At 30.2% G+C, this 20,093-nt stretch overlaps 2 protein-coding genes across 2 annotated transcripts; one reads left to right on the plus strand and one right to left on the minus strand.

The window, feature by feature from the left end:
• The first annotated feature begins 5,028 nt into the window (after nt 1-5,028).
• On the plus strand, nt 5,029-7,877 carry LOC148303368 (RING finger protein 141-like). The gene is made up of 3 exons (XM_088270067.1): nt 5,029-5,424; nt 6,637-7,080; nt 7,696-7,877. The coding sequence occupies exons 1-3, from the start codon at nt 5,279-5,281 to the stop codon at nt 7,859-7,861; spliced, it is 756 nt and encodes a 251-aa protein (XP_088126193.1). The 5' UTR covers nt 5,029-5,278; the 3' UTR covers nt 7,862-7,877.
• Nucleotides 7,878-13,908: 6,031 nt separating this feature from the next.
• LOC148303369 (protein SPT2 homolog) lies at nt 13,909-20,001 on the minus strand. Its single transcript, XM_088270065.1, has 7 exons — nt 19,829-20,001; nt 18,201-18,738; nt 17,301-17,570; nt 16,153-17,196; nt 15,716-15,842; nt 15,400-15,485; nt 13,909-15,054 (listed from the first exon to the last, which is right to left on the minus strand). Exons 1-7 carry the CDS (start codon nt 19,886-19,888, stop codon nt 14,975-14,977), a joined length of 2,205 nt encoding a protein of 734 aa, XP_088126191.1. The 5' UTR covers nt 19,889-20,001; the 3' UTR covers nt 13,909-14,974.
• Nucleotides 20,002-20,093: the final 92 nt, after the last annotated feature.

Raw genomic sequence — 20,093 nt, forward strand, 5'->3', positions numbered from 1 at the left:
TGTTGGTGTCAAAAATGTACAATGTGTGCAACGAAAGTTTTTTGCTGACGAATGTTGACAAATCCAAAGTCATGGTTTTTGAAAGTGATGAATGTAAATCTAAAGGAAATTAATAGTAGTAAATGGAGAAATATTGGAACGAAAGAAGGAAAGGTCGATAAAGATCTAAAAAAAAAGTAAGTGCTGAGAACATTGGGAATGTTGGTTTTCGATAAAAATTAAAAAAATAAATAGATTGAATGGTGCACAGATCAGATTTGGCAAATAAAGCCTTTCAGCGAAAGCTAAACTGGCAGTGCACAATGGAGTGCTGGTTACCAACTCTGATGTATAGAATTGACAAAAAAATGAAAGTAGACCAAATCCACCCGAAATGCGATCCCTCAGACGAATGTGAGGTAAAACGACGTATGATAGATGTTCGAACAGTGAAACTAGGAAAGAATTCTGAGATAAGCATTATCGATAAAATAAAGAAAGGTGTGCTGAGATAGTTTGAGCATGCGAATCGAATGAGGGAAGAAAAATAGTAAAACAAATTTATGATTCGAATGGTTGGCTAATGATTATACTTTAAATATAAATATATATATATATATATATATATATATATATATATATATATATATATATATATATATATATATATATATATATATATATATATATGTATATATATATATAGATATATATATATACAGTATCTACTCAATAAATTAGGGCCACCCATTATTTTTTTGAATACTCTGAAATCTTTTGGATTATTATATTTATTTTACATAAATACTTTAAGTTTTCTGTTGACATCTAATATCATGTATATTACCTTCAATAATATGTAAAATATACCTGGATTATTTAAGCCTTTACAAAATTTAAAACCCTTTTTCTGAGAAAGGTCCCTAATTAGCACAGGTAGACAGATAGTTGAAAGTTCAAAAATTAGTCCTATCTTATTTATTAGTGAAGTTTCTTGAGTTCTGGTTATTGTTTTGTTCAGAGAGGTTATATAGTTATCGTGTCTTGTGAAAAAAACTTAATTTTTAATTTTAGTTCATAAAGTATAATTTTTTTTGTAAACACAAGTGTTTTTTTTGAAAAAGACAAAATGGGAAAAAGTAAAGACATTTCTGAGGAAAAAAAGTCTAGTGTTATAGTGCTACTGAAATTAGGAATACTATCTAATAGAGAAATTTCAAAAAAAGAAAACGTTTCTCATCAAACAGTGGACAGAATTTCAAAATCAATAAAAAATCAGTCACCCGCCTCCAGCAATCGGCGAAAGAACTGTCGTAGGATTAGAAAATCAACACCGAGGACTGATCGAAAAATCGTTCAAAGTGCGTTAAAAAACCGTAGTGCATCAGTTAAAACATTAAAAATAAAATTGGAAGAAGAGGGTATAAATATATCGGTATCAACACTGAGGCGACGTCTTTACGAAGTAAATCTGAAATGCAGGCGCCCTATAAAAGTACCAAAATTGACACCACGAATGAAAGCGGATAGATTAAAATGGGCCAGGCTACATCGAAATTACTCGGTAGATGATTGGAAAAAGGTATTTATTTAAATTGAATTTTCAACATATCATTTTAGTAAATAAACTTATATATTTGAATTAAACTTAAATTTTCATTATTTTTCAGGTCATCTTTAGTGATGAGTGCCGGTTAGAAGCCGTGACAGAGAGCCGTCGATTCGTCAGGAGAGCACCAATGGAACGTTACAATGAGGCCTGTGTGGTAAAAGTTATCAAACACCCCCCTGCAACAATGATATGGTCATGTATTATTAACAATTTACCTGGGCCGTTGTTTTTCGTGGAAGGAACAATGAACCAAAATTCCTATAAGCAGGTCCTCGAACGAATTTTATTGCCCTTCTACCATACACTCGACCCAACAGAAGGTCCATACACCTTCATGCAGGATGGGGCACCTTGCCACCGGGCTAAATCAATAATAAAAATTTTGTCTAACAAAAATCTGCCTTTGCTCCCCTGGCCTGGAAATTCTCCGGACCTTAATCCTATAGAAAACGTATGGAGCATGTTAAAAAATAAGGTTTACTCATTTCCAAATCCGACAGTAGACTGTCAAAAAAAAAATATTCAAAAAAATTGGTCAGAAGACGAAGAAATAAAAAACATAATAAAACAGTGCATTTTAAGTATGCCAAAAAGAATTGAGGCAGTTATTTCTGCCAAAGGTGGAAATACTAAATACTAACTATATTTATATGAAAATATATGCATAATTTAAGCGTAATAAAGTGTTCATGTGTAAATAAAATTCAATGTTGTTTTATTTAAGGTTTTCTCTGAGTTATTCCTGTTTGAATTGAGAAATTGCGTGAAATTCTGCGTGGCCCTAATTCATTGAGTAGATACTGTATATATATATATATATATATATATATATATATATATATATATATATATATATATATATATATATATTTATATATATATATTTATATATATATATTTATATATATATATATATATATATATATATATATATATATATATATATATATATATATATATATATATATATATATACATATATATATATATATATTTATATATATATATTTATATATATATATATATATATATATATATATATATATATATATATATATATATATATATATATATATATATATATATATATATATATATATATGTATATTTATATTTTAACGCTTCATGTAAAAATTTCGAGAAACGTTAATAGCTAGTTAAATATTAATATTGGATTCTTGTGGCATTAGATTGATAAAAGTAATGGGGATAGGTTTTAAACAAATATTTATTTTGGGCCATTATCAATAATTTATTAGGGACAGATAATATTTAAAGCTAATGACGAACTTTGTCTCCTTTGCCCTTATAGTTTTTCTAGGCTCCCTGTCCCTGAAAAGTCTAACGTAGTCCAATTTCGTTTCGATAAAAAAAATATCGTCAGCTTTCAAGTTTCAACACTTTCAATATGTCACGAGGGGGGAAATATTCATTGAATTTGCTTCCCAACTTTACAAGATTGTTTGAAACTTTTCAGGATGCAAAAATACTCATCGGGAGGGGAAACATTTTACCCATTTTAAGAATTTTTCAAGAATCATTTTTTTGTAAAAAGATATAATGTTGGCTCTGTTTCGCACTAGACCTCACCTTCCTTAAGGCCTAGTAATCAATAGAGCGCAACATAATTTTCTTTAAACCCAGGTCGGCTGTCCAAACTTAAAACACAGTAAGAGACTCTTTTTTTGTAGTATGTTTTTTTTCCATTTTGGACTAAGTAGTCTACTTAGTAATCTACTTAGTCCAAAAATGCAACAACAAAAAAAGTACCACAAAAAATGTCCCTTACTGTGTTTTGAGTTTGGACAGCCGAGGTAACATTTAACGTAATTGATTTTTTCTTAAAACACCATTTTCCTTTTTGAAAAAATAAGCTTTTCTTCGAAATAAATATATGTTTTTAAAAAGAAAAGAATTATTGAAAGGAAAAATGATAAACATATTATTTCGATACATTTTTTTTGAATAGTCTAATTCCAATGTAGGTACTTATAAATATTTTTTTAAATTTTTGCTTAGAAACACATCTTGCTTCTCACGCAGCCGATCGTTTACTGAATCATCCAGTTTTGTAAAAAATTACATATCGTCCAAATGACTCTGAAATGTAGCTACGGCTTGTGCAACACCGCATATCATGGCCCTACAGGCTTCAACTTAAGCTTATAAGTTTTAAAGCCTATATGTACCTACTCGTGGGTGGATTTACGCTTTTGTTTGAAAGTACTATAATTTATTGTAATTCATAAGTGAAAATTCTAGCAAAAAACACTATCATACCGCCCTGGATATGACAATTGTAACATACTTACTGCCTGTTTTTTTTTTACTCACCCCTTATTCACGGAAAAGAAAAATTGTAATAATATAATCTGCTTACAGTTATGTCTTATTGCCAGTATAATGTACCTACCCCTCAATGACGGTCGAAAAAGAGTGCGGTCTCCAACTGCGTTTGGGACAACCATGCCAAAATTGTAGACATGGGTCCAAAAACACCATAAATCAATTATTCATGTTGTTGAGAGGACGTGAAGATCGAGTGTAGACTGAAACTTCGAACAATGACCCGAATACTCCCAAAGACGGAAAGGTCAATGCGGACATAATATTTATTTTATTATATCGGAATTAACTCATATTTATAAATATAAAGATATGTAATAACAAAAACTATGCAATGCTTATTGGGTACTATTTTTATGGATTCTAGATTTATCATCCATATTGTTACCTTCATTCTATTGCTTACAATTTTTATTATCGATCCCAATCATTATATCTATTATCTAAATGTATAGATGTCTCAAGTATCTTATATGGCTCTTGAAGAAGTGATCACTAAGGCCAGCCAAGGTCAAGTGGTCGTTTTAGTAAATGCCCAGACTTAAATATTTCCTTCGTATGTATATTATCTCTTTTGTAACCTCTATATCGGATTCAACAGGGCTTAAATCCAATATTTATTTAATATTACCCTAGGTACATAATGTGTGCATAATATGTAACCAGCATTTTATTGCATCAAGGAAATATAAAAGGCATGTCGATATAAAAGTTGTGTATCTGATGCATCGTCTTTCCAAATTTTAAAATAAAAGAAGAAGATTTTTTTTAATTACCTAACGTCCAAGTGACTCTGAAATATAGCTACGGCTTATGCAACACCATTTATCATGTCCCTACTCAGGCTTCAACTTTATAAGTTTCATAGCCTATGCCTACTTGTGAGTGGATTTAATGTTTAAAGTTACTATAATTTCATGTAATTCATGAGTGAAAATTCTAGGCAAAAACACTCGCGGAAGAAGAAGAATTTTGTTGTGGTAGTCTTATAACAGCCAGAGACAATCTCGTTTTTGATTTCGCAAGACGTCAAGGAAGTCAGATAAATATATCTTTGGTTAGGAATATATAAATTAGCTAGTCTGTGGTTAGGAAAGTGACGTTTAGTTTGATCATTTGATGTTGTTATTGACGATTATTGACGTCTTCGATTTTTATATTATTTGAATTTCCGGCAAATAATATAATAAATAACATTTCGAATTAATATTATTAAAATATTACACGTTTCATTGTAGGTTAGACTGTGTATAACAAATAAATGTGTCATAAAAAATACAATATATATTACACTTAAAGTGTAAATTTGTTTATAAATTATTGGCATTAAATACCAATAAAATGGGCCAAACCATAAGTTCTGACGAGCCTTTATCACCTGCTGAATTCATTCAAGAAGACCTTTTGAGAAATGTGCGAATTATATCTGAAATAGCTGTGCTTACCTATGATGAATTCGTTCACCATCTTGGAGAACTAAACAAACTGTAAGATATTTCATTATAATTTTTGATTGTTGTATTTTGTAAACGTAAAAGTAATTTTCCTATTTGTAAAGGTATTTTTAGTTCAACAGAATAAGCTACAAATGGAATGCAATTCAAACTATTCAATATGGTAGATTTTCATGCTGCACTCATCGCTTCCCATCTATTACTTCAAGAACATAACTGATGTTGTATTTCTAAAACGCAGTACAGTAATTTTACACAACTATGGATTAAATCTTTTTTGTTGTTATATCATGCAGCTTTTGAAACTATTTTTGCCGATATTACATCCTGAAAGATCAGAGGTTGATATCAAGAACTTTTGTTGATCTGTATGTAGTTATATATATATATATATATATATATATATATATATATATATATATATATATATATATATATATATATATATATATATATAATTTTTTTTTTATTAATAAAAACTTTCAATCATATTTGTATCATGAAGCACGCAACGGACTATCCTCGGTTTTATGCACTTTTATGCAATTGCTAACTCATACCAACAAATAAAATGAAAAAAACCAAAGTGTAACGGGTCAACATATCAATAATATTCAATATATGCTTTAACCCTTTGCACGTACCACATAAGGGCAAAAAAACAGAGCCTTTGCGGATTTGCCGTACCTGGTACAGGCACCCTGGCGAAGAAATGGCTCAAACTGATTTTACCGTATTTGTGTATGGAGTAGTTGAATATATTATTGCAGGGTGGCTCTATGTATATATGGACTGTAGTGGACTCTGTCGCCCAATGTTTGCATTATTTCGCACATTTCTTTTATTTTAAAAAAAAACCTGTCCTTTTTAAAATAAAATCTTCATTAAAACTCATCAGTCAAAAGGTAAATTAGTTCAATGGCTCATAAAAATAGAATAAGTTAAATTTCAGATACCATATTTTCATGCGCGGCTGTTGGTCCAACCATAGTTGTTTAAATTTTTGTTTGCTTATATGGATTGTGGAATAATTGATCCGAAATATAACGTAATTATCCGCTGAATTAACATTGTTATGTTTGGTGGAAAAAAAGTACATACGCTCTCATTGAAGCTTAAAAATCCAATTGGATTACCTGCGAAAACATTGTTCTATGGTGTTTCCAGACTTAGAAACGTAGTGGACCTGTCTGATTTTGTATTATTGTTTGTTATTACTAATGAAATAATTTAATTTTTTTCCAGTTCTAGAAAAAACTTAGATCCAAATGGAAAACAGCTTGTTTTTGCTGTAAAGAAGGGTACTGACTCTACAATTCTGTGGAAGGGAACTGTTAAAATTGGATGTGTTAAAATAAATCCATCCACATCGACAGTGGAGTCATACCGTTTGATAAATTTGGCAGAATTCTTGCAAATATTCAAGACCCTTCAAGGTCACATGCTCTGTATGGAAGACAGTAAGAAAAATCAGTCTCCCAACCACCAACCGACAACATCGAGATTTGCATTCGGTGACAATTCTAATGCGTACTTGACAGCTTCGATGCTTATGAAGCATGTAGATGAAATGAGCTCCGGAAATGCAGTTTTAGAGAAGTCCAGTGAATGTTGCATCTGCTTGGAGAGAAAACCAGAAGTTATTTTACCTTGTGCTCATTCATACTGCCTGCCCTGTATTGAACAATGGTATGCTTTGTTACCTTAATATACATTACAATATTTAGGATCAAGAATATTAATTTCAGAGAACTAGAGTTAATTTTAGATTTAAAAAAATAGTATAATGCATTCCCAAACTTACTTAAAAAAGATCCAAACCTTGGTTGGGACCAATTGGTACTCGTTATTTATGAATATGTTGGCAGACGATTTGTTAAAAAGTACATATTATTCTTATTTGGTGACATAATCTAAGATCAATTTGAACAAGCAGATCTAATTTCTTACAAGATCATTCTCAAAGGTTTTCAATCATGAATTCAAAAGATTATGTCTAGAAAAGGTGATCTAAATTTAGTTTAATGATAGTTGTAACGCAAGTTTATTTTTTTTAAATGCAAATTCTTTTTCATTTTCCAAAAATAATATTAATGTAAACATGCATTTATTTAATAATAAGGTATCTATAAGAACCTCAAAGTTGCTGAGCTTTTTATGTAAGTGATTTTTATGCTTGTTCTAAAATATTTAGATTTGGGTGGTTTTAAAATTTTGTAATTTTAATGGATTGTGTATTGTTCTCATACCATAAAGTATAAGTTTATATTTATAAGTATAGTTTATATAAGTTTATTTTTTCAGGAATGTAAATAACAAAACATGCCCAATATGCAGAGAGAGATTAGAAACTACAGATGACACTTGGGTGATATCCGAAGCTCCAGAAATTGAGGAAATAACAGCAGAAATATGTTCTTCTCTTAATGAAATTTCCCAGTTCTCCCCAAAACATAAAGGAAAGACATGAACAGGATCGATACAAATTTAATATTCATAAAAAAAATATTGCTGCAGAATTACAATACATATACATATATATTAATTAGTAAGTAATTTCACCTGAGAGCAATATTATATATAAACTGTATTCTGAAATACTATTGACTTAAACCTTAATCAATTTTATATAATAGTAAGTACATGAGTCATATTATTCGATCTTTAAAAAAATTACGCTCTTTTCACATTTGATATTACAGATCTTAAGGCAGTGATACATAAATACATAAAATATAAATCTATATATTTTTAAATAAGCTATTACAATTCATTTCATTAATTATTTTAAACATTGTTATTCTCAGTGAAAAATATGTTGAAAATTTATGCAAATGTTGGAAATATGTTTGTGTTTACATAATGCATAGGACTAATATAAAATATTTAAATAGTATATACGCTAATACAACTTGTTTATAATTTGACATGCTGAATATCAGTCCTGGGTAAACTTACCAAATTGATTAACAGTGGTAACTTGTCACTAGATGTAAGAGCACATATGTATTTAAAAAAATATTGGAATAGAAATTTATGCAAGGATAAAGCACATAATTTAAATATCAGCGGTAAAAATATTTTTACCAGTTGATGTTTTTTCCAGAAACAGTTTTTTTTAAATCATGGTACTTGACTATTTATTCATTTAAGTAAAACAATATTTTATTATTAACACACTATCTGCGGGGAGGGTAATTTTACCCTTTCACTCGACTGGTGGTATTCGGCGGGAAGGGTAATTTTACCTTTTCACTCGACCCATCGTAAATTGCGTGTAAGTTATTTTTACGCATGACTTTTGCGGCATCTTTTGATCTCATAACGATGTATACAGTATGGTTAAGTGTTATCACTTCTTTTCGGAGATGTTTATCTCTATTATGAGTAATACGAACTCGAATGAGCAACATAAAAATTCGAGCCAACGAGTCATACAACACCGGCGTTCCTTAGAACGCCTCAGACCACTTATCTTTAATGTTATGTTTGGGACAAGAGAAAACAATTATAATTTATAATTTACGAGTTGTTTACATTTAAATTTTGATACCATTCTAACACTTGTTTCCATACCAGTTCATTCCTTTAAGTCAGAAGATACGGTTGAAATTTAGATCGAGGAATACTTTTAGTGTAGATTTTATTTATTTTTCATTCCCGTGATAAAATGGCTTCGGCTGATGAGGAAATATTTGCAGATAACTTGTCAAATAATTCGGAAGACTGTAGTTTACCTGCATTTGACAATGATAGTGAATTTTCGAGTGAAAGCGAAGTGATTCCACACAGAAGAATCCCTGTAATACCCTTGCAATTCAGCGATTCTGAATCAAGTTCGAGCGAGGAAGATATTGAAGAATGGTCTCAAAGAGATAATCCTCCTGAGGTAGAACCGTTCTTAGGCCGAACTGGCATCAACATTCTGCCAAATAACCCGGAAAATATAATGGATGTGATTAATCTGTTTATTGGGGAGGATTTATTGGACCTAATGGTAGAAGAGAGCAATAGATACCACTCCCAAAATGTTGACCTATTTAGAGAAACAAGGAAGTCCGTAAAATGGAAGCCAATATGTGTTGCGGAGTTGAAAAAGTTTTTAGGTCTAATTTTACTAATGGGTCAGGTCCGGAAAGATAATAGAGATGATTATTGGTCAATAGATCCGACTATCGAAACTCCGATATTCTCCAAGATAATGAGTCGTGATAGATTTAGGCAGATATGGCAGGCATGGCATTTTTCCAACAATGAAGATAACGTGGACAGTACTGATCGCCTTACGAAAATAAGGCCAATATTGACATATCTCACAGCCAAGTTTAAAAATGTTTACAGTCCTCATAGAGAGCTTTCTCTCGACGAAAGTATAATACCATGGCGTGGAAGACTCTCATTCAAAGTTTTTAATGCTTCCAAAATTATAAAATATGGCATTCTTGTACGCGTGGTCAGTGAAGCTACTTCAGGCTATATTTGTAACATGGAAATATACAGTGGACAAGGGAGACCATTATTAGATACCATGACTTTACTTTTGAATCCGTATTTAAATTTATGGCATCATGTTTATATGGACAATTATTATAATAGTGTACAAACCAGCGAAATCCTCCTTCAACATAAAATTAGAACCTGTGGAACAATTAGAATGAATAGAGGTCTGCCCGATTGTTTGAAGAAAACAAACTTACGCAAAGGTCAATCATTATTTCGCCGAAAAAACGATGTTCTTTTGCAAGTTTGGCAGTCAAAAAGAGAAGTGCGAATGATTTCTACAATTCATTCAGCAAACATTCTAGAAAGCCACAACATTGATTGGGCCACAAAAGAACGGATCTGGAAACCTCAGTGCGTGATTGAATATAATAAATTCATGAAAGGGGTTGATCGTGCGGACCAATATTTGTCATATTATTCTATATTGAGGAGAACTAAAAAATGGACAAAACGAGTTGTTATGTTTTTATTAAACTCAGCTCTATTTAATGCTTTTAGAGTTTATAAGTCACTGAATAGGCGTAAAATAAGATACAAATCTTTTTTGCATAATGTTGCACAACACTGGATATCTGACAGCATTCCTGAACATTCAGCAGCAGATGAGCAAGAGCCGGGACCATCCACCTCTCAGACTACAAGAAGAACTCGGAATATTGACCCCCCTGGAAGACTATCGATGGATTTGAGGAAACATTGTTTAGAAAAAATAGTGACATCCGGAAAAAAAAAACCCTCAGCGCCAATGTCGTGTTTGCGCGACGCATAAAAAAAAAGTTTAACGTGCTATATGTGCAAGTTTTGTTCTATTCCTCTTCATAGGGGTGAATGTTTTGAGAAATATCACACTCTGACTCGATATTAAATTTATTTAAAAGGATTTTCAAAATAAATTAATGTTTTAATTTTAAAAACTATGAAAGAATGATTTTTTTTGTTGTTGATATTTAAATATACAATTTTCCAATGTTAATGTGTGTGTCTAACAATGAATTTACACGGTACCGGCTATGGTAAGTATCACACAAAAAATTTTAAGGCAAAATACTCATTACTTTTACAGATATAGCGATTTTAAAAAAATACACATTATTTCCGCAACACCCTTATTTTCGCCCGCTCCACGTAGTAGTTAGCGCGCGAATCCACCCGCAGATAGTGTGTTAATTATGCATAATTTATAGGTTTAGTTAATACAAACCCTCCCGTGGTTAGAATATATGTCGTAATGCACTCTTATCATGCTTTGTATATACTGAAATGATTTAATTTTATTGTTTTGTTTTATATGTATTTATATAATGTTTTTCCATTTATTAAATATTTAATACATTAAAGATGGTGGATAAAATATATTCTTTTCTTCATAAGAAACATCTTTATGTTAAAAGACACCTTAAAATGCCAACACTATTTAATTACAAAATATTAATAAATATATATGATGGTCATATATTTAATTTTTCATGAATTCCAGAAGTTGAAATGTAAAAATAACCCTTAACCTCTTGAAACTGTAAATAAATTATTTAAAAAAAAATCATACTCAAGATAGTAAGAATAAAAAAGGAAAGTATGTATGTATACATAATAATAAGGCATAGGTCTCTAGTGGGTTATACTAAACTATCTACATAATCACCACTCATCACTTCGCTTATTGTACATACCTGTATTACACCACACTACACTGGCCTAAACACACCAAACCAAGGTGTGTGCAATGGGTGGATATTGGTTAAAACAATGTTACACATTAAATTGCTGTCATTTTTCAATACAATAATAAATTAAAACATTTCACTTAAAAAAGAAAGACATATTTGTCAAATCAAACAAAAATTGTAAATAGCTTGTAGACTCCATGTCCTGGGGGAGTTATAAATGAAGTCAGACTGGTGATTTGGATTTTCAGAAAAAAAGTACGTATACATTTGGGAGAACAATATCACAACATAAAATTTGTAATTGTTAGAAGATGCTTTTAAACTCCTTAAACATTGTAGGTAGTTATGCTGCTATACTAGTATTTATAAATATAAATAATTACTATAAATAATTCTATGGAATTAACACAAAGCAAAAAAGGACATCTTTGGTATTTAACCAGCGATTTGTTAATGTACATTAATACCTTAGTGTATGGCTGTTTAAAAAAAAACTATTTAAAGTGCATTGTGATATTGCTCTCATAAATGAGGGATATTTGCACATCAAGACGCCAGTGGATAGTACTTATTTATATTTAAGGTAAGTAATTTATTACTAAAAATATATTTTATTTAAATTATGTAAACACTCAGAGTGCTTCTTACAAATAAATAATATAGAGAAGAAGATACAAATGATAAACTCAAGCTTTGGCAAGAACTGTCAAATTATAAAAATGGTGCTATAAATTACATTATGTATGTATTGCTTACCTGCATGTATGTGGGTGTGTGTTAGCTTTCCTACTTACTTATTTTTATACAATTGATTTAAAATTGTGATGTACAAGAAGAAAAAAAAACAATGAATCAATAATACTATTCACTTATTTCATTTATTTATAAAAGGAATAAAAAATTGAGCTAAAAATGTAAAGTTGCTTTTTTTAATATCCACTGAATAGGAATACGAAGAAAAAACGGTAAATATTTAGTTTTTTTTGTCAAATTACCTCAATATTACATATAAATATATATTTCAATTATTGATTGCTTTAAATTGAAAATACCCAAAAACTGTACTCATACACTTTATAACAGTAACAATAAGAAAGAACCATTACAAAATACTCAAGAACTTAATATTTTTTTACTAAAACCGTGTAGTTTATAATATGAATTAATATTTTTTAAATATACTACATACTCGATACAGATATTGATAATATGCAGCATATACAAATAAAATGATAAAACCCTTCTCCGCACCCAATGGTGCATAGGGCACTGCATCATATAAACGCAGTGTTATCTTGATCGTTTACACATGAAGGAAAGGTGATCAGCCCTCCGCTTCAGGTACCAGTCCAGGGTAATATTGAATAAATAATACAGTGAAAAAAATCACTTGTATTTATTTTACCCCCCTTGGGAATCAAACCCGGGACCTCCAGAACGGTAGCCTAGCGTGCTGACCATTACACTACGGAGGCGGACAGCATATATGGAGCATAATATACATTACAATTATTTGTCTATTTAAAAATACAGTGAACATTGTAATGTATATTATGCTCCATACTGTGTAAAATTGGAAAATATTTTTGTGGACGAGGTTTTTGTTGATTGAGAAGAACATTTGGCAGAAGAAAATAATATTTGACAATCCAGATAAAAACAAATATGTATAAATCAGATATACATAGCCTGCGATCATATCAAAATCTACATAATAATGTAATAATCTAAATTTAATTTTTAAATTATATTGATACCAATGTGATACTGTACAAAATACATGTGAACCATTTAAATTTAATTGGAAATCAAATTTATATCAGAGTTTTTTTGTTGATAATAACGCTTCAATCAATTATTTTATTGAAAATTATGGTTGTAGAAAAATATGCCTTATAATATAATATGCTTTAATATATCAAAAATATTTTTGGATCCATTGCTTTTAAAGTACAACCATTTTTTTCTAATTACAAGGGTATTCGTCCTTAATATTTACCATGAATTTACTAGACAAGGAACAAGTAATTAACAAGTCCTGAGTTATGTTGCTCATTTATGAATAAACTAATACATATAATAATATTTATCCATTTATTTATTTCAAAATTATTGTAGAGTAGGTATGCGTATTGACAGGCCTGACGCCATATAGCTATTTGAATTACAAATTCAACATGATATATGAAAAGTTACACTAAAAATAATTCAATTAAATTAAATGACTACAATTTAGTTATAAAAAAGAAGGCATAGGAAAACGGATCAAGAGGAGGAGAGGATACAAAAAGGTGATATGATGGACAGTTAATTTTATAAGAATACATAGATAGTCATTTTTTAGATGTTTTTTTTTCAAAGGTTAATGCAGGAGGTGCATTTTTAAAGTGGAGAGGTAATTCATTCCAGAGTCTGACAGCTTAGACAGAAAAGGTATTACTGAAGAATGCTGTCGTATGATGAAGAATGTAAGGTTTTCTCTTGTGAGAAGAGCGAACCAGTAATTCGTGATCAGAAAGGTTCATAAGTTCACTGGAGTTATAATGCATGTTATAGAGTAGTATAATCAATTCATTAGGGTAACACGAGAAAAAAGTCAAATAATGTTTGGAGCAATAAATAATAACATAGGAGTACAATCCATAATTGAGAGATTGAATTAGGATTATACAAATTCATGGAAATCACAATGATTTTTCTTATGAATATTAAATTTCAAATAAAAAAAAAATATTAAAAAAAAAACACTTAAATAAACTTATCAACTTTAAAAATTGATTTTACATTGCCTAAAATTAATGGTTTCATAAATATCTATGGTTCCCAACCATCCGCTAAAGAAACAATACATGTAGAACGGATTTCCATTTCTCTAGTTCATATTGCTGTAAGAGTTGGGAAAATCAAAAACTGGATATTTAAATTTTGTTCATAATAATTTTATTTTATAAAAACAATTCTCAGTTTTCACGTCTGAATTCAAGATTCCCTCAATGAGGAAAGTTGATGCTTTTAAAGATTTTAATTTAAAAAAATATGACTTTTCAATCAATCTAAACCAAATTTGATTTTAAGATGTAAGAAAAGTTATGATATTAATTAATAGCATTGTAATCTTCACACTGTGTTTCTGAAAATAAATTTCCAGCGTTCTTCCTCCATAGTTCAATTGTCTCTCTAAATGTAATGGATTTGTAGAAGAAAAGTATATCTATGGTTTCCACTGATTCAAACAAACATAAACAATGTTAACTGTGTTTTCAACAAAGTTGTGTGTTATATACTTATTTTTACTGATAATATTTTTCGAATGGCGTATCTCAACCCACCTTAATAACTTCTATAACAAAGCTATGCAAATAAATAAATAATACTATGCAATTTAGAAGGTAACAAAGATGTAAATAAATTTTTCAGTGTCTCTTTTTCTGTTGCATTTTTTTCTTCTTCTCTAATGCTTCCATCCTCATGTCCTCCAAATCTTCCATAATACCTGTTAAAAAGATAAAAAATAAGTTTCCACTCAAACTGTTTTGATTATAACTTTGGTCATTTACATATAACGATGTGAAGTGAAAAAATAGCAAACGAGACTTAGAGAACAATATACTAGATCAATTCAAAGATTTTATTTTATCTTATGTTTCTAAAAATTTCCAGCACTTTGTTAAATATATCTTAATTCAGTCGAACTTTTACCCAAACTTGCTAAAATTTTGGGAATTTTAGTGACAAAACAAATCAGAATCAAACCAGATGCATTTGACAAAGAAAAAAAACTGCACATAAAAATATTTCTATTTTGAAAAAAAATCTTAAATAATTGAATTTGACTTACCAATTTTTTTACTAATGTATTCTTCTCTCATAACTTGAGAAAAGTTGGACTCCATATTTGTATCATCCTCATCTGCATCTCGGTATCTTTAAACAATCAAAAAATATTTTTGAATAAATAAGATATTATGAATTAATAATATCTGCAATTGTAAGGTAAAAAATCAAAAATGTAAAATAAAATCATAAATCTAAATATTTACTGTAATATATAAATGATGCCACTAATATATAAATAACTGATTACTGAATCAAAATTAACGGAAACTCATCTATATTTTAATAAAAATTCAATCAAGTAGAATAATTCTCCATACCTGGATTTGTCATAGCCAAATATTTCCTTTATATATTTGGAATAATCATTGCCATCATCTTGTGGTCCATCATCTATGAAATCATCTAATTCAGAATCATACTCAGAATCAGAGTCCAGTATTCGTCCTAAAAAAATATATTTTAAATAAGTAAAAGCTTATTAATTTGAGAATATTTCAAAATATTTTGAATTTTGATTTAACAATTTTTATTGTGTTTTTCTCATTCACCATAAAAAAAACTGATGAGAACAATGTTTAAAAATATATATTTATTTAAATTACCAATATAATTCACAAAAGCGGTGGATAAAATTGGTCAAAGTAATAAATGAAAAAACAGAGGGACCAAAATATGTATAATGATAAATTTGAATTATCATTGTATGGATTAAAAAGCTTTTATTGTATTTATAATCAATAAATAACATGCTCACCTTTTACAGGCTTAAGTTTATCTTTTCTTTGCTTCATGTCCCTTGGAGTTAGTTGCCTCGGCCCTCTGACATCAGAAGGAGGAAACTGCCTCGGCCCTTTAACATCTGGTGGAGGAAATTGTCTGGATTTTTGTATATCAGGAGGTGGAAAAGGTCTTGACTTTTGGTCGGAAGGTTTTAATTGTTTAGCTTTAGATGGTCCGGGACAAGGCTCTTGCTTAGAAACTTCGAGTTTCCGTTTTTCTGACTTGTCATCGGGTGGGTGAGGTCTCTTTCCGAGAGAATTTAGTGATTTTAGTTGTACTTTCGGAGCGGGTCCTCTGTTGGGAATTTTATTTTGATCCGAAGATGGTTTTGGGCCCAATCTATTTTGGTCAGATTTTTTATCCAATTTGACACTTGTATTATTCTGACTTCTAGCATCGGATACTCTAGAATCTTTCTGCAATTTTTGGTCAGGTCTCATCTTAGTGCTATTTGGAGGCAAGTCACGCGAATTGGTTCTAGAAACACCGGCTTTATTACCAGGCAGAGTAGAAGGTTTCGGTATCATTTTAGAATTGGAACTATTAGAAGAAAGTTGTGGTCTATGGGGGTTATTAAGATTAGCACTTGGACGATTGTCGGGTGTGGAATTTTTACTATTGCTTCTTTCAATATTTTCTTTCGGTTTTGATGATACCTTAAGGACTGGACTGCTAGAAATTGGTGCTTTGTTATTTTTGGATGTTAGAATCGAATTAAGGATCTTAGAATTATCAATTGAACTAGAATTGCTTTTACTACTTTTATTAAAATTGACTTTCTTATCACTATTCCTGGAATCTTCTCTCCTATGTCGATCATCTGATTGGGGTTTAGAGTGGGAGGGTCGATCTTTATCTAGGGATTTAAGTGAAGAACTATTAGAAGAACTTTTTTTTGGCTCTTCTGAATTTGGCTTATTTAATTTTTCACCAATTTTTGGAATCCTTATACTCAGGGGATTAACTGGTTTGGAGACAGTCCCTGATTCAGACCTGGGTTTCCTTGCTGGTTCTTTTTCTGTGAACATGACAAAGTAATCAATAAAGGTGTAATTTATTATAATTATATTAAAAAAACATACAAAATAAATATCAATTGGAAGAATTAAAATGTAAAGTCACCAGAAGGAGTATTGTCTCTTTCTCTTTCACGCTTCAATCGAGATTCCTTGAAAGCCTTTAACTGTTCATATTCCCTTTTCTGTTTTTTGGTCATTAATCGTTCTGGTTCTTCAATCTTTTCTGGTTTTTTTGCTTCAATCACAACAGGTTCAAATTGTTTCTTCTCGGCAATCTTAAGCAATTCATTGAAATCCAAAGGTGGAGGTGCAGGACGTTTAGTTTTTGGTTTTTCAACTTTTTCTTCTTGCTTTTCAGGCTCATCTTCATAATCTAATGACAAAAAATGTTACATATAGGAAGACTAATCATTTTTAAGAACCTCAAATAATTTTTTTTAAAACAATATTATTGTAAAATTCCTAGTACACGTGTTTATGGCCAGTATTGATATGCTTGCTTAGAAAAAAAGAGGCTCATAAATAACTTACATTCTACATTCTATAATCTATAATCGGTACCTATAATCGACATTCAGAGCACGTTACAATTCCAATTTTGTAAAGGTCATTTGACAAAAAAAATATGAATATAATTGTTGAAATCTCCAAGCATTTCACATCATTTTTTTTTTGTTATTAGACATATTAATCTGTATTAAGTTAAGTTTTTTGGAAGCTTACAAAACACTATAAATATCTAAGAAAAATCAAATATTCAGTTCTACAAAATAAAACCTGATGGGATAATATTTTAACATAAAATATTTTATTATAGCCATAAGAACGGTAATAAATAATCTTTAAAAAAACAGAACCTGACATTTAATAAATAATCTTTAAAAAAATCTTTGTAAAAATACCAACATCACTTTAGAAGTACTGCCTGGTCGATGGTAGTTTACAGGTGTCGCCATATACAAAATCATATAGTTTTATGTATTAACATATTAAAATATCTTACCGCTATGCGAGTCACGTGAAGTGTCCCCCGTAGTGCGCGATTTTCTCTTTCTCTTATGAGGCATAGCCTCTTCTTCCTGGTGACGAAGAATGGCGGCTTTTACTCTATCCTTGGTGCTAAGCAGATCATAATTTACTGACTTCTTACTGGAAGAAAACTTCTTGTCTTCATCAGGAACGGATTTATATTTTTCCATCATCTTAGAATAGAAAGCGGAGGCTTCCTGGGAGACGTATCCGTAGTCGTCCTCATCAGGCTGATCGGGACCTGCCATAGTAACTGCCGTGTTATTATTATCAACAGCTTCATCTAAAACGGACTTGTTGGCAGACTTGATGACTTTAAGCATTTTTTTAATCTTATTGGTGGCCTTCACATCTCTCATAGATGTTAGTTCGTCTCGCTTCTTTTTGGCATCCTCCGCTTTTCGCTTCTCTTCTTCCTCTTTCTTTGCAAGAAATTTTTGTATGTTAGCCGACAAGGTCTTAGATTTGTTTTCTTTCTTAGGAGGCTCGAATTTCGTTTTATAAAAGTTACCCTAAAAAAAAACAATATTACAAAACAGAATAACTTGATAGGTTGTAAGAAGTCTCGTGTCGATTGGTCTGAAGAAAAGCGATCATGATGATTCAAAAACCATTTACAACATCCTTATTAGAGATGATTTTTGGATTTGTGAGAAAGTAAACAACAGCCGACTATATTTTGTAAGTCTTCCCAAGTGAGCTTAACTCAACATAAGTAAGCCATGCTTGTAACAAAAGGCGGCCTATTTTTCAGAAAACTGGCCATGTCTCAACAGTACTAGATCTTAAAATGGTCAATTCTGATTGGTACACAATCATATGTTTGCATGCTGCCCATATTCTCAACTCTTATTATATACGTACTGACACTACGGAAATACCATTGTGAGGTAATCATCAAATCTCTATATCCCATCATCTACAGCAGGGAAATGACGTTTGATATTTGATTTGTAAAATACAATAATTGTTTTCGGGCTGCCATTGAAAAAAAAAAAGTTTTCACAGTATACTACTGATCTGAATTTCATCCTAATTTTACACTTTTTTAAATGCTAAATTATGTACATCAATAACTCATTTTGTTGCATTTTCTGCATTATCATTTGTTAATTGTGTTGATGCGATGAACTTGATTGTTAATACCTAAAGATTTAGTAACAATACATAATTGATTTGTTTCCTACATTGGCAGCATTGTTATGTCCTTCATTTTATGTTAATACAAAACATAATAAATATTAATCTGAATCGATTCCCATTTTGAACGTTATATCAGTAAATATATGATGGAGTGAAGGTAAGTTTTATTTTTCGTCAAAATAGGTGGTGTTGTATATTTAAAAAAAATTATATTTAACAAATTTAAAATACCTAAATTAGTATTAATACAAATTGACAGTACAGAAAAAGATATTCCATAAAATTATAACAATTACTGCTTTTCACAACACAAATTACAGTAATTATTTACAAAATAAATAAATTTAAATTACTAAGCCTCAACGTGAAACAAATAAATTAATAATAATTTAAAACTTTTCCTGTGGATGTATTGACATCGAGCTGTCAGAATCAAAAGTAGACCAATAAATATCTTACCCCATTACTGGTAGTTTTGCCATTTTTTTTGGCTTCGTGAAGAAGAGATCCAAAGTCCATTACTGTTTTTCATTTAATTCCACTAAATAAATGTTAGATATTTGTCAACATTATATTTATTATACGTGGAAACCTGGGGAGACACCACCTCGCAAAAAAAAATTGGCAACTACGTAGAAATTACATTTTCTATGACTTTTAGAAAAATGCTGCCATAGTATCGGAAAAAATATTTCAACAGTTTGTCGAAAAGTAGGTACTTACT

This window comes from Brachycentrus maculatus, unplaced genomic scaffold, assembly GCF_059751285.1.
Source record: "Brachycentrus maculatus isolate JH-2025_06_01 unplaced genomic scaffold, ASM5975128v1 h1tg000370l, whole genome shotgun sequence".
NCBI lineage: Eukaryota > Metazoa > Arthropoda > Insecta > Trichoptera > Brachycentridae > Brachycentrus > Brachycentrus maculatus.

Excerpts from the sequence above, each read along its gene's own strand:
- LOC148303369 (XM_088270065.1), bottom strand. The coding sequence starts at position 19,888 with ATGGACTTTGGATCTCTTCTTCACGAAGCCAAAAAAAATGGCAAAACT. Across the intron at positions 17,571-18,200 it reads TTCACGTGACTCGCATAGCG|ATTATGAAGATGAGCCTGAA; the intron begins GTAAGATATTTT and ends TTTTGTCATTAG. Across the intron at positions 15,486-15,715 it reads TTTGGCTATGACAAATCCAG|ATACCGAGATGCAGATGAGG; the intron begins GTATGGAGAATT and ends GATTGTTTAAAG.
- LOC148303368 (XM_088270067.1), top strand. The coding sequence starts at position 5,279 with ATGGGCCAAACCATAAGTTCTGACGAGCCTTTATCACCTGCTGAATTC. Across the intron at positions 5,425-6,636 it reads CTTGGAGAACTAAACAAACT|TTCTAGAAAAAACTTAGATC; the intron begins GTAAGATATTTC and ends ATTTTTTTCCAG. Across the intron at positions 7,081-7,695 it reads CTGCCCTGTATTGAACAATG|GAATGTAAATAACAAAACAT; the intron begins GTATGCTTTGTT and ends TTATTTTTTCAG.